Below are 13,560 nucleotides of genomic sequence, written 5' to 3' on the forward strand. Positions count from 1 at the left end.
TTTTTATCTTAAAAGTTAAATTTTTATTTATATACGAATAAGACGTTTTTTAACTTCTCGTGTAGTTGAATATATAAGTATAAATTAAGATAATCCAATTATTTCAAATATTACACAACAAATGAATTATAAAAAATTTTAGAATCATTAATAAAAAAAAAACTTTAATTATTCAACGTTAAAACAAATTTTTTTAAATCGTTAATATTTTAAAATAAATAATTCTGGAATAAGTTTAAAAAAAAAAAAAATTTAATTGTTCAAAGTGAAAAAAGACTTTTTTACATTATTAATATTTTAGAATAAATAATATTGGGGAATTAGACATGTTTTACTTGTATAATGTTTTGAAGTTAATTATTTTTTTTATGTTAGATGATGTTCTTGTAAATTTTTTTTTATTTATAATTGAAAACTGAGGATGTAGGTATTGATTGCTCTTATACTTTCTTTTTTTTTCAAACTCACACTTAGAACCTGCTGACAGCTTCGTCATCAGTCAAAAAATAATTGCAAGTTTGCATCGTTTGCATAGTTGGATTATGCATTCCACAAGTTGGACTAGTTACTGTTCCAAATGTTGAAATATGCACATTCTTGTCCTCCATTACTGATGAATGTCGAGCAATTATCGAATGAGGCCTTTTGTCTCTTCTTAATGTCAAACGTCCATCTTCAGGACGAAGTGGCATAGATGGATATGTCGGTTGTCTGGCAAGTGTTGTCAATATTCGATCACCAGTTTCATTAAAACTGAAATTATATTGCAAATTAAGAAATAATTATTCTCAACTTCAATGTATAAGTATACAACTCAAGATGAACCAAAAGTTTTGAACGTTCAAATGAACGAAATATTTTTTTCAATATAAAGTGTATTAAATTTAAAGTAAATGTATATTAAATTTAATGGAACTGTATATATTAAATTTAATACAGATTTTTCTAACAGTGTGCAGATGATAAAAGTTAAAAAAAAAAATTTACCTTGAAAATTATAAAAAATTATATACCTATATTATATCTCAATTAATTTTTTTAACAGACTCAATGGAAAATATTTATAAAGTAATGTATAAAATAATTTATTTGCAGGCGTTACAAAAGACGTCTTTTGTGTGTATATTGCAAGGAATTAACGAGAAGAGCTGTAAGTAGATTCATATTTAAAAGTATAATCACCAAAGAATCATAATTTTGTTACTTGGGTTTTATCCATCACCCTCTCCCTTTATAAAAAGTAATCATCTCATGTTCGTTTAAAATCATAAAATTTCATTAATTTGTCAACTGGTGCTTAACAACTTTAAAGTCTTGCTAAATTATTAAACTGGTTTTAAATATTAATTTTACTTCAAATTTTGAACTCAACCGCGTGTGATGTGGATTATCGTGTAAGTCAAATTGAGATAAAATATTATAAAACTGATGCTCACCTGTGATGCCTGACAATTCCTCTTTTGATCCTGCAATGTTCGTTGCCACCATGACCTCCCACAGCGGTTCCATGTGTTTTACAAGTCTCCACTCCTGGCACAGGTGACAAAGAACTGGGACCAAAGGAACCATTACTTTGCCTTCTATCCAGTATATGAACTAATTCCACAGAAGGTGTTGGTGAAAATGTACCCTGAAACATAAATATTACATATAGTTTTATAATCAATTTGTATATTAAAGCATTATAACTATTTTTGCAAAATTGATAATTTGAGACTCCGGATATTAAAAGGGTATACGCTCAAATTTGCATCACAATTTTTGATTGCAGGAGTTAAAATTTTGAAAATTTCAATATCAAATTCCAACGATAAGAACCAACTGTTAAAATCTAATGTTGAACAATTTCAAAATTTTAACTTCAGGGACCAGAACTTGTGATGCAAATTCGATCGTATGCCCTTTTAAGATCCGGAACCTCAATTATTATAGATACGCCTTTAGCACCCAAAATTAAAATAAATATGAATTTTTGCCCGAATTACCAACAATTTGAATAAATACTTCACTTTCGACAAGTAGGGTATCAGAGATTGACGAAAATATGAATTATGTCCACATTGGCCTAAAATCGATTGTCACAATCATCATTGATTAATTTATCATGAGTTAATTCTCGCACTTCGCTTGATTTGTATTTAATTTAATACTTATTTGAACTAATTTTTCTGTAATCTAATTCACTTTTAGCCTAATCACCATTTGAGCTAATTCTTATGCGACCTAAACTCTATACGACATAATTATTATTTGTCACAATTTTTAACTGGCCTAATTATTATAATAGATATGTTTATATATAAAATAATAGAATGATGTTAATTCTTATTCCAGCCTAAATCTTTAACTATTCAAATTTTTTATATTGTAATCTGTATTTAATCCAATTCTTATTTGGCCTAATTTTGAACTGTCCTAATAATTATTTATTCTAATTTATATTTAACCTAATTCTTATTTAGGATCAAACTTTATAGTTTTAATTCTTGCATAAGCTAATGTTTATTTAACTTACTTCTCGTCAGGTATCATTCTAATCTAACCTTATTTGGATTAATTTTTACTTGACCTAATAATCAATTGGCCTAATCTTCATGTAACAATTATTAACTAGTGTCAAATAAAGTTTAGGTCGATTAATAATTAATTAATCAATTAGGTTACATGATGATTATGTCAAGTAACGATTAGTTCAAAAAAGGATTAGATTAAAAACAGTTCATGTCAAGTGTAAGAATTATGACAAATTTAGATTAGGCCAAATGAGAATTAGGCTGTAGGATGATCGTGACAATCGAATTTAGGCCAATTTAAATTTTGAAGAAAATTAATCTGAGGGTAGACCACCGAATCTTGAAACCTTGCATCTTGAAAACCGAGAAAACGGCGTGGATTTAGTTAAGCTAAGTCCAGAATGGGCACTTTACGCGGTACGTTATAACGTTAACGTGTTGAAGTCACCCATTTAAAATAGAATTGTGACGTCAACACGTTAACGTTATAACGTACCGCGTAGCGTGCCCATTCTGGACTCAGCTTTACGCGCTGAAAAAACCATTATAACGAAGTATATCGTTATTTAGCTATAAGTCCCCAATATGGTCGTGAATTCTATATTGATATCAGCGTCGAATATGTCAAATACAGAATCTATTCATATGTGTATGATTGTGCGTGTCAGCGGTTTTCCTTAGTATAGGTGGTTCGTTGTCCAATGAAGGATTAGGAAGTTCCAGATATTTCCGGATTCTCACCGACTAAGAGCCAGTCAGCAGATTGGAAAAAAGCTCACATTATCACCATTCCAAAACCAGGCAAAGATCATAAAAGACCAGAAAATCACCGGCCGATAAGTTTTCTCTCTTCCTTTTCCATAAGTTGTTTGAACGCATCATATTGTCAAGACTTCTGACAGAAATTGAAGAATTAGATCTAATGCCTTTAGAACAATTTGGTTTCCGTAAAAATCACTCTTCAAACCTGCAAATTCTCAGACTTGTGGAAACAATTCACAAAGGTTATGAACATAAAGACTGCACGGCAATTGCCTATCTGGATGCATCAAAAGCCTTCGACAAAGTGTGGCATGAAGGTCTTATTCACAAATTAACTACGGCGGGAATTTCCACAAATCTAGTCAAAATTATTCATTCATTTCTTCAAAACAGGAGTTTTGCAGTCAAATTGGAAAATACTTTCTCCTCAACCAGGCCCATTCTGTCGGGTGTACCACAAGGCTCTGTTCTTGGTCCAATACTTTATAACCTGTACACGTTATAACTCAGTCTCGCAGTCCTAAACTTGCAATATCCAGACTTCAAAAATCCCTGGATGAAGTTGTGGACTGGATGGACACCTGGAAAATCACCATCAACAAGGAAAAGACGCAAGCAGTATTTCACACCAACAAAAGGTGATCCACCTCCTGATAAAATCGAAGTTGTGGATAAAGTCATCAACTGGTCGAATAAAGCAAACTACCTGGGACTACACATCGACCGTAAGCTGACCTGGAACACGCACACCAACGAAATCAAGAAAACAGGATTCATGGCAATAACTAAACTCTGGTGTCTACTGAGTAGTCCCTTTCTCAATCTAGCTTCAAAGAAATTAATTTACGTTACTGTCATTCGTCCTGCTCTGACATATGCAATTGCCTCCTGGGGCCAGGCAGCAAACACTCACATTAACAAGATCCAAGTCATACAAAACAAAATATTAAGGATAATAACAAAAGCTCCATGGTTTGTCTCAAATGAACAACTACACAAAGACTTGCAAGTACCTAGTATACGCAAATTCTCACAGGATATAGCCAAAAAACTATTTCTACAAGTCGAGAATCATGAAAACATACTACTGCAAAACATAATTGATTACAACCCTGAAGACTGCCGTCCAAAAACTCGGCGCCCACGCGTAGTAGAAATACTTGACGTGGGCCTTTACTAAAATCCTCAATTCGATCATCTTCCAAGAATAACAAATACTACATTATCAGACAACAAGGGTAAAGAAGCAAATGCATCAACCTAAAAATAAACATTAGAAATCATAGATAGATAGATATGGGCCAGCAGGAAGGAAGAGGGCGCGCAATAATCAATTAGCAGATTAATCCGAGCTGCCGTATAATACGAATGTGTGTCAGCGAACAGTGATATTAAAAAGACAGGATTAAAGTATTTGAATGTATGTAGTGAGATATATTATTAATAAATAGTTAAGTTCGATTAATTATTGTGTCTTTATTCATTGGGTCAAGTCGCAGCCTCATCGTCATCCAGCGGATTATCTCAACAAGAGTGTGTTTCGTAAGTACAATACAAAGGGTTAACAGGTAGTTCAAACCAGGTCGTCGTCGTGTTTCTCGACCGTTTTTAGCGGAATCTTTCCATGAGAGACGCTCGTAGGCCGGAGATTAGTGTGTAGAGAAATCACAGTACGTAATTTAAACACAGGATTGTGGATTATTATTATTCTTAATTAATATTTCTAATATCTAAATTAGCGTTACACCATGAATTCGCCGGAAAATTTTGAATTCAACTTGATGATTTTGACTTTTGGAATAATAAATAATAAGAAAATGCTTTCTAGCCGTGGTTTACGCTTTTCTATTTCACTCTATCTATAAACTTTTCGAATAAGATTGTCCTTTTTTGCTTTAGAATCGTGAAAAAGTTTTGAATTCTGTTCGAAAATTTTAGTGACCACCCTGTTAATGCGCTTCATGACGATTAGGTTAAAAAAGAATTGTGTTACATGAAGATTAGGTGCAAGGAGAATTTTATGATTAGGACACATAATAATTAGACTTGGTAAAGACTAGGCCAAATAAGAATTAGTTATTTAAAGAGTAGACCAAATAAAGTTTATGCTAAGTAATTGGATTACTTAAAGATTAGGTCGCATAAGAATTAGATTTGATAAAGATTAGGCAAAATAAAAATTGAGTTCAAGACAAAACAAAAGAATAAATGGAGATTAAAAATTATGACAAATAATAATTATGTGAAATGGTGTTTAGGCGACATGGAAATTATGTCAAGTGATAATTAGGCCAAATAATAATTAAGTTACAAAAATATTAGTACCAATAATAGAAATGAATTCACTGTTAATTTGAAAGTACCAGTTTAATCCAATTCGGTGTCAAATTGATACCTTTAAGAAAACAGTGTTTGTTTACAATTAAAAAATATTACCTGCAAGGAAGTTCTTCTCAAAGTACCAGTATCCATTCCAATTAATTTCACTCCTTTAACATTCTTTTTTAATATTCCAGTTCCATCATGAAGATTTAAATTGAGTTCCATATTACTTCTGTCAGAAATTTTATCATTCTCACGTAATTTCTCAGATTTAGCATAGGAAGTTGAATTATTCAGCATCGTTGCATCTGTATGTTTAATAATGGAATTTGGCAAACAATTGTTCATCTCCTTAATGGGTAACACTGGTTGACCCAATGAATTGGTCAGGTTTCTCACACCAAGAATTTGACCAGTGTGGTTGATAACCGGGGGATGAGGAATTGGATTCAATCGATTGGGTGACCTCACAGTTTCTTGTAAGTTCTGCAAATTTCTTAAACTCTGATTTGCTATTTGAATGTTCTCCTCGGTGCAGCTCTTAGTAATTTGATAGAATTCATTTGAGGCATCGTAACGATTCAATTGACTTGTCATTGTTATGCTCGCGCTCATTCTATCACCGTCCAATGTACTTGGTCCACTTGATGATTCCTTTTTTAAAGAAATTTCAATAATAGATAGAATCATAATTTATTCCAGTGAATAAATTAAAGTGATTTGGATTTTAATTTCATAATAAATTTTATTATTATCTAAATCATTTATATTTTATAATAATTTTAATTTTTTCAAAAGACTTACATTTAACGTTGAGTCAATAAGTGTTGCTCCTGATGTACTTAGGACAACTCCAGTTTGATTTTTGGACTTTCCTGAAGGATAATCGTCTTTTAGAAACAATTTTGTTATGAAACTAACAATAAGTTGTACTAAAAGTCCACTCAACATTGCTGTAGTTCGAAATGGAAATCGTTGTATATTATTTTTTCGATCGAAAAATGGATACTCTACGTAAATTGGAATTCCTAGTAATTCCTCTCCAGCTGAAATGGAAATTTAATATAATTACTCTAACAATTTCAATTTATTTATAAATTGTACAATTCACAATATTATTTGACAATTAAATACAGATTTTTATCTGTTAAAAAAAAAAGGAAATAAATAATTACCTGTCAAACGACACACAATGCTGGTAGCAAATCCAGCGAAATATCCACAAGTGTTTACCAAAGAAGGCCAATAAATTACGGACAAAAGTTGTGGGAAAAGCACAACGTATGCGAATTCAGAGCACAAGAATCTAGAAAAATTTATTATTTGTATAAATTTTTAATTACACAAGCCAACAAAATTTTGTCCACCTTCAGAACCAAGAATAAGACTATACTTTTTCCGAAGCATTTTGATGTACTAAATCCGAATCTGACCTCAAAATTGACACAGCACGTCAGGTTTTTGAGATATTCTAACCTAAAATTGCAAAAAAAAGTTTTTTTTTATCATATTTGAGGTCATGAAACATCAAAAGAGATAATTTTTTTTCAAAAAGGTTGTTACAGCATCTGAAAATACTATTGTTACCCTTTAAAATACATTTCGAAAATTTTAAAAATTTTTATTTGGCTTTAAGTTATCGTCATTTGAATTTTTTGAGTGGTGAATGTTTCAATATTCGTGTATCAGATTCAAAAAATTCAAATAACGATAACTTAGAGGCAAATAAAGATTTTTAAAATTTTCAAAATGCATTTTAAAGGGTAAGAATAGTATTTTCAGATGCTGTAACAACCTTCTTGAAAAAAAATTATCTCTTGATGTTACATGACCTCAAATATTATAAAAAACGTTTTACTTTTTGCACTTTTAGCCTAGAATATCTCAAGAACCTGATGTTCTGCGTCAATTTTGATGCCAGATTCAGATTAAGCACATAAAAGTTAGTCAAAATTTTGTCGGTTGTTTTTGGTACAATAAGAAATCATAGTGTCTCGTGGATTTAAAATCTCAACAGTCTAAATGGTATCAAGTCTCAACGGTTTCAACAAACTCAAGTCTTTTCAGTCTCAACAGTATTAAACAGTCTTAATAGTCGTAAATATTAACAGACTCACAACTTAACGATTTAAACAGTTTCAACGTTTTTAACCGACTCAAATCTGATCAGTCTCAACGGTCTCAAGTTCTAACAATCTCAACGTTATCAACAGACTTAAGTCTCAATGGTCTCAAGTCACAACAAACTCAATGACCTCAACGATCTCAAGTCTCAACAATCATAATGTTGTCAATAGACTTAAGTTCCAACAGTTTCAAATTTCAAGTCTCATAGGTTTTAATAATGATCTCAACAGTCTCAACGGTCTTCAATCTCAACATTCTTAACGATTTCAATTATCTCAACAGTCTCAATGAACTCAAATCTCAACATTCTTAACTATTTCAATGGTCTCAATTCTCATCTGTGATGTACGACGGATGGACGGAAAGACACGTTAAAAGGGTTTCGAACCTAGACTTGACTACGAAACCCTATTATAAATAAACATTTTTAATTAAATTTATTTGGATTCTGCTAATTCCCAAAAGAATTTTTATTTAAGAAATTATTATGATAATTAAAGTAAACGTACGACATTCGATAGATACTGCCAAATGTAATAGCAACTCCAGCTGAAAGAGAAGTGACGGCAATCACTGCGAATCTTAAAATCCACCTTAATTCTCTTTCTGATGCCTGAAAGTAAAGAAAATAATAGAATCAAATTTTCATTATGCTATAATAATTTGAAAAAATTAATAATAAATTTGTATTTTTACAACAAACCTTTGGTCGTAATGCGAATCGATAAACATTTCTAGCAAACATAGAGCTACTTGAAAGAATACTAGAATCTGCAGAAGACATTGCCGCAGCCGCCATTGATCCTAAGCCTAAATCGAAATTGATTAAAAATAATTTGTTTTCTTTAAATTTATAAATAGAATATATGTATTTCAAATATATTTTACTATATATGTATTTTTACGTTTTTTTTTAGTTTAGTTTAGATTTGAAAAAATGATTTTGAATAGGAAGCTTACCAATAAAAGACACCCATTGGGGAGTTAAAAACCTTAATACCACAGGTAATATTGCATTTCCGTTATCCATCGATATAGTTCTATTGTAGCCCTCGACTAAATACCAATCTGTAGAACGGGCCACAACGCCCATCAATGCTGCTGGAACGGCAAAAGCCATGCAACCGATCATCGATGTGATCGAGAGTGTCCTTCCCATTGAACTACTTTTCATACTCAGAACTCGCCGGAAATAACCCTATTCAAAAGGAAAATTATCTTCGATTTTTTTTTGTTACACTATTATATTACTTAATACCATTTTACATATATCAGAAATATATTAAAATATTTTTTTAATGAGGTTCAACCCATTAACATAACCTTAAACTAAAAAGTAGTTTTTAACAGAACCAAAAATATTACTATTAATTAAGCACCTTTAACTCAATGAATAACTATCATTGTAACTGTAAACAAAAATTTGAGGAGTTAATTGCAATCAAAGTGAATTAGTCACTCACTTTTTGCTTCTGAATTAGTAAAATTTTTACTAATTATTAGTAACATTTACTAACAATTAGTAAAATTTAACTAATTCTAAAGCAAAAAGTGAGTCACTAATTTAAATTAGTAAACATTTTTTACTAATTCAGATTTAGAGAGTAAAAATTAACTCCAAATGGATCCCACTTTTATAGAATCATTTTGGGAGTTGAAAATTTAACTTCACTTTTTTTTTACAGTGTTCGTAAAAAGCAATTTATTATTATATAAATAATTTCTATTAATGGAATCAGATAAATTTTCTCTCTTTTCACAATTAATGAAAAGTCATTAAAAAAGCAATTTTAAATCAGAGAGATTCTATTAACAGAAAAGTTCGGAATCGAAAAATCAATATTGTGTCTGACTAAAAAAAGTACTTAACTACTGAAAGAGTAATTGAGAGTGAGTGATTAAATCCACATTGAGTCAGACGGAGTAAAAGCAGATAAAATTGTGTAATTTTCTATTTGTCGATGACGATAATAATTACATATATATGTGTTTATTTTTTAGTAACAAAAAAAGAATAGTTTTTTTATTTCTTTTTTTATATACCTGCCAAGGAATTCCACCAAAAATTAATAAAAGTGCACCATCCACCCAAAGACCAAGATCTTCATTTCTGATTTCGCCAATCCAATCTTGTCGAGCCAATTTTTTTTCAAGTGCAACTGCAGGATGAAATATAATATAAGGCGCAGAAATTCCAAGACCAAGCATAATGCAAATTAATTGTAAAGCATCTGTTCCCGCTAAATAGTACATTCCACCAAAGAGGGAATATCTAAAATGGAAGAAAAATTGTATTATTATATTTTTTTTAAAAAGCAGAAATGAATAAGCATAAAGATTTTTTTTTTTTTTTTGACAGGAAAAAAAATGGATTCAAAAACTCACATTGCTGCCAAGAGAGCGGAAGCACAAACACTAAGATATGTGTCTAGTCCTGTGATCACTGAGAGATAACTTCCCAAAGCTCGTAAGACCGCTCCACACCAAAACAAATCACCGCAAAGTGCCGGTAGAAACAATAAACCACCAACCTTGGCACCATAACGTTGCTGCAGTGGATCAAGCATCGTAATGTATTCCGCCTTTCTCATTGGTTTCACAAACAGTATTGCACCTGTTCCAAAAATAAGAAGCAAAAAAAAAAAAAATTACTACTATTTCAACCAAACTCTAAATCTAAATGTAGAAATTTTATTTTACCAATTAGTTCTTTAATATATTTTACCAACGAAATATGTAGATTTATATATAAACTTTTTCTTTAGCAAGAAGAGTCCATTAATTATCGCCCTATAAAAACGGCACTGAACGTGAAAATGATAAACATTGATTTTAAAATACTTCTTTCTCGAAATTTTTTAATAAAATCGGCCAAAACACCAAGGATTCTTATCTTATAAAGTTCCTAAATTCGAAAGATTGTGCGAATCTATACAAAAACGCGCTTGAAAAACGAAAAGTAGGAAAAAATAATATAATGAGAGCTCCATTACATTCTACCGCCGCCAGGTGGCAGAAACATGCAGGGAGCACAAAGTCGAAGTTGTTATTCTATTACTTTCCTACTTTTCGTTTTTTAATCCCATTTTTGTACAAATTCACACAATCTTTAGGATTTAGGAAATTTATAAGATAAGGATCCTTGGTGTTTTGGCCAATTTTGTAAAAAGTGTCCATATTTCGAAAAAAAATTATTTTAAAATCAATGTTTTTTATTTTTTTTTTTTTACATTCAGTGCCGTTTTTATAGTGCGGTAATTGAAGGTCTCTCCTTGCCAAAAAAATTCCAGAGACCATTGGACACCCTTAATATTATGAAAATTAAATTTCTTAATTTTAGGTAATCCGATCCGTTCACAGTTTTCCTAAAAGTATCAAATTGAGACCAAAAATTGCATCAAATCTTTGCAACGTTTTGATGCACATAAGTTATATCAAAAAGAGATTGTTTTGTGTATTTTTTTTAGAAATGATACACGAAACGGTCTCATTTTTTGATGCAAAAAATTTAATCAATTTATATCAATCATGGCCGAATTGAATCGACTCAAAATTAAACGAATTTCTTTCAAATATTTTGGTAATAGTACAATTGCGGAGACCATTTCACTATTTAATTTGAAAATGAAAATAACAGAAAATCAAAGACAATGTGCAATACGATAATTAAAAAGTGACAGCTTATAAACATAACCTAAAATGCATGAGAAAAAATTTGTCGATAAAATCAATATAGCCGAGCTTTTTAGAAGGTAGATGGCAGTTTTGCTTTTTATAAAAACGATTCAGAAAAAATTTAAAGAAAGAAAATAGATGAGTGCTGCCATCTACCTTCTAAAAAGCTCGGCTATATTGATTTTATCGACAAATTTCTTCTCATGCATTTTAGGTTATGTTTATAAGCTGTCACTTTTTAATTATCGAATTGCACATTGTCTTTGATTTTCTGTTATTTTCATTTTCAAATTAAATAGTGAAATGGTCTCCGCAATTGTACTATTACCAAAATATCTGAAAAAAATTCGTTTAATTTTGAGTCGATTCAATTCGGCCATGATTGATATAAATTGATTCAATTTTTTGCATCAAAAAATGAGACCGTTTCGTGTATCATTTCTAAAAATGATACACAAAACGATCTCTTTTTGATATAACTTATGTGCATCAAAACGTTGCAATAGAAAAAGATACAACCAAGTTTACTGTGTTTGAGAAATTCTGACCCATCTTATAAAATTCTTTAAAATAAAAATTTTAACTAACCCTCACAACACAAGGATATTCAGGATATCCCTGGGACGTCCTGGGGATATCCATTTGCTTTTGGCGATTCGGATATCCCTAAGATATCCTCTGGATATCCATGGACATCTCTAAGATATCCCAGGGATATCCAAACCGCCGAAAACAAATCGATATCCCCAGGACGTCCCAAGGATATCCTGAATATCCTTTTGTTGTGAGGGAATATTTAAAAATTTATGCGCCCCATTAAAATTAGTAAGAAAAATTTAAATTGTAATTTTTATTTTTTTTAAATAGTTTTCATTCATTAAATTTCAGTGAAATGGTCATGTGACGCGATGGTAGCGTTCCTAGTGTTCAGTATCGGTAATACTAAACATCGTACTTCGTCAAATGACATCTGATTTGTCGAATATTTTTCTAAGTGTTAGTAATTTTACATAATATTATTAAATACAAACTTCCATTGTATTTTTTAAAAATTTTTTTAGAAAAAGTTATTTAAACGATGGAAAAATGACGAATTTGCATTTTAAAATTCTACTAATTTATTTATAGAGTAGGTAACTATGAAATAATTTTTGAAATTATAGTAATTCCCTACTAATAAAAGAGGACGACTTTTTCCTTCTTAAATTAATAATAATCGTTTTCTTTTACTAACAATTAGTAAAAAATTTACTAATTAAAATTATAAAGTTGACAGAAAACGCTTTTAAGGGACTTTTTTTATCCCATAATTATTTTTTACCGCTTCGATTTTCATAATTCTTCGATTAAAAGCCATGGAAAACTTTAAAAAACCTATTTTTAGATTAAAAAAAGGAAATTAAAAGTTTTATATCTCGTTCGACAATATCATAATATACCCTTAAGATTTTATTTTTCTCTATTAAAATTTTAATATTTAAAATAGTAAACATTGACAAAAATTCAAGAAAAGAGTAAAATCATAGGTCTTGGATTCTTTTCAGAAACTCGTAACTTTTTTTTTTTTTTTTGGTTATCTAGATATGCTATCAAGATACATTCTGTGAAGGTTTACTCGTACCAAAAAGCAAACTGAGACTGTAGCAAATGGGAACCTGGCACCATGCCAGACCTCTTGTGTACATCGCCTCGGCAGTTCCATTCACGAAGGCGCCACCGACCCATGTCGCTGTAAAAAGAAAATTAAACAATCTATACATTACAAGAGTTATAAAAACTATTTTCTATCGCCTTTAATAGCTTCATTTGTCTGACACTTATAAGGCTTATACTGAAAATTGACCTGTATCCTTTTTGCATTTACTGTTATACTTATTTGTATATGATGATATACCTTTTTTTTTTATTTTACTCTATTTTTTTAATATATTTTCTACTTTTTTTGACTGCTATTATATACCTATGTATTATAATTATTTATATTTTAAAAATAATTCATTTATTACTGCCCTCATAACAAAAGGATATCCCTAGGATATCCATAGGATATCCATATCAATGGTCGATATCCTAGAATGGTCTCCAGGATATCCCTAGAATATCCAAACCGCCGGTCTGTGGGACATCAACAGGACATCCATAGGATATCCACAGGATATCC

The 13,560-nt window shown here is 30.6% G+C and overlaps 1 protein-coding gene across 1 annotated transcript in view; it reads right to left on the reverse strand.

The window, feature by feature from the left end:
• Window positions 1-230: 230 nt before the first annotated feature.
• Window positions 231-13,560, reverse strand: part of LOC127281085 (high-affinity choline transporter 1-like) — a 45,471-nt gene continuing 32,141 nt past the window's right edge. Inside the window, exons 3-13 of the mRNA XM_051304577.1 lie at window positions 13,021-13,128; window positions 10,110-10,338; window positions 9,768-9,996; window positions 8,685-8,922; window positions 8,428-8,534; window positions 8,234-8,337; window positions 6,773-6,903; window positions 6,402-6,643; window positions 5,712-6,251; window positions 1,437-1,630; window positions 231-753 (exon numbers count right to left, since the gene is read on the reverse strand). Coding sequence (XP_051160534.1) covers window positions 471-753; window positions 1,437-1,630; window positions 5,712-6,251; window positions 6,402-6,643; window positions 6,773-6,903; window positions 8,234-8,337; window positions 8,428-8,534; window positions 8,685-8,922; window positions 9,768-9,996; window positions 10,110-10,338; window positions 13,021-13,128 — 2,405 coding nt within the window. The 3' untranslated portion in view covers window positions 231-470. The remainder of the gene's footprint in view (window positions 754-1,436; window positions 1,631-5,711; window positions 6,252-6,401; window positions 6,644-6,772; window positions 6,904-8,233; window positions 8,338-8,427; window positions 8,535-8,684; window positions 8,923-9,767; window positions 9,997-10,109; window positions 10,339-13,020; window positions 13,129-13,560) is intronic.

This window comes from Leptopilina boulardi, unplaced genomic scaffold (genome assembly GCF_019393585.1).
Source record: "Leptopilina boulardi isolate dan_hultmark-lab unplaced genomic scaffold, ZJU_Lbou_2.1 LbouV2_265, whole genome shotgun sequence".
In the NCBI taxonomy this organism is placed as follows: domain Eukaryota; kingdom Metazoa; phylum Arthropoda; class Insecta; order Hymenoptera; family Figitidae; genus Leptopilina; species Leptopilina boulardi.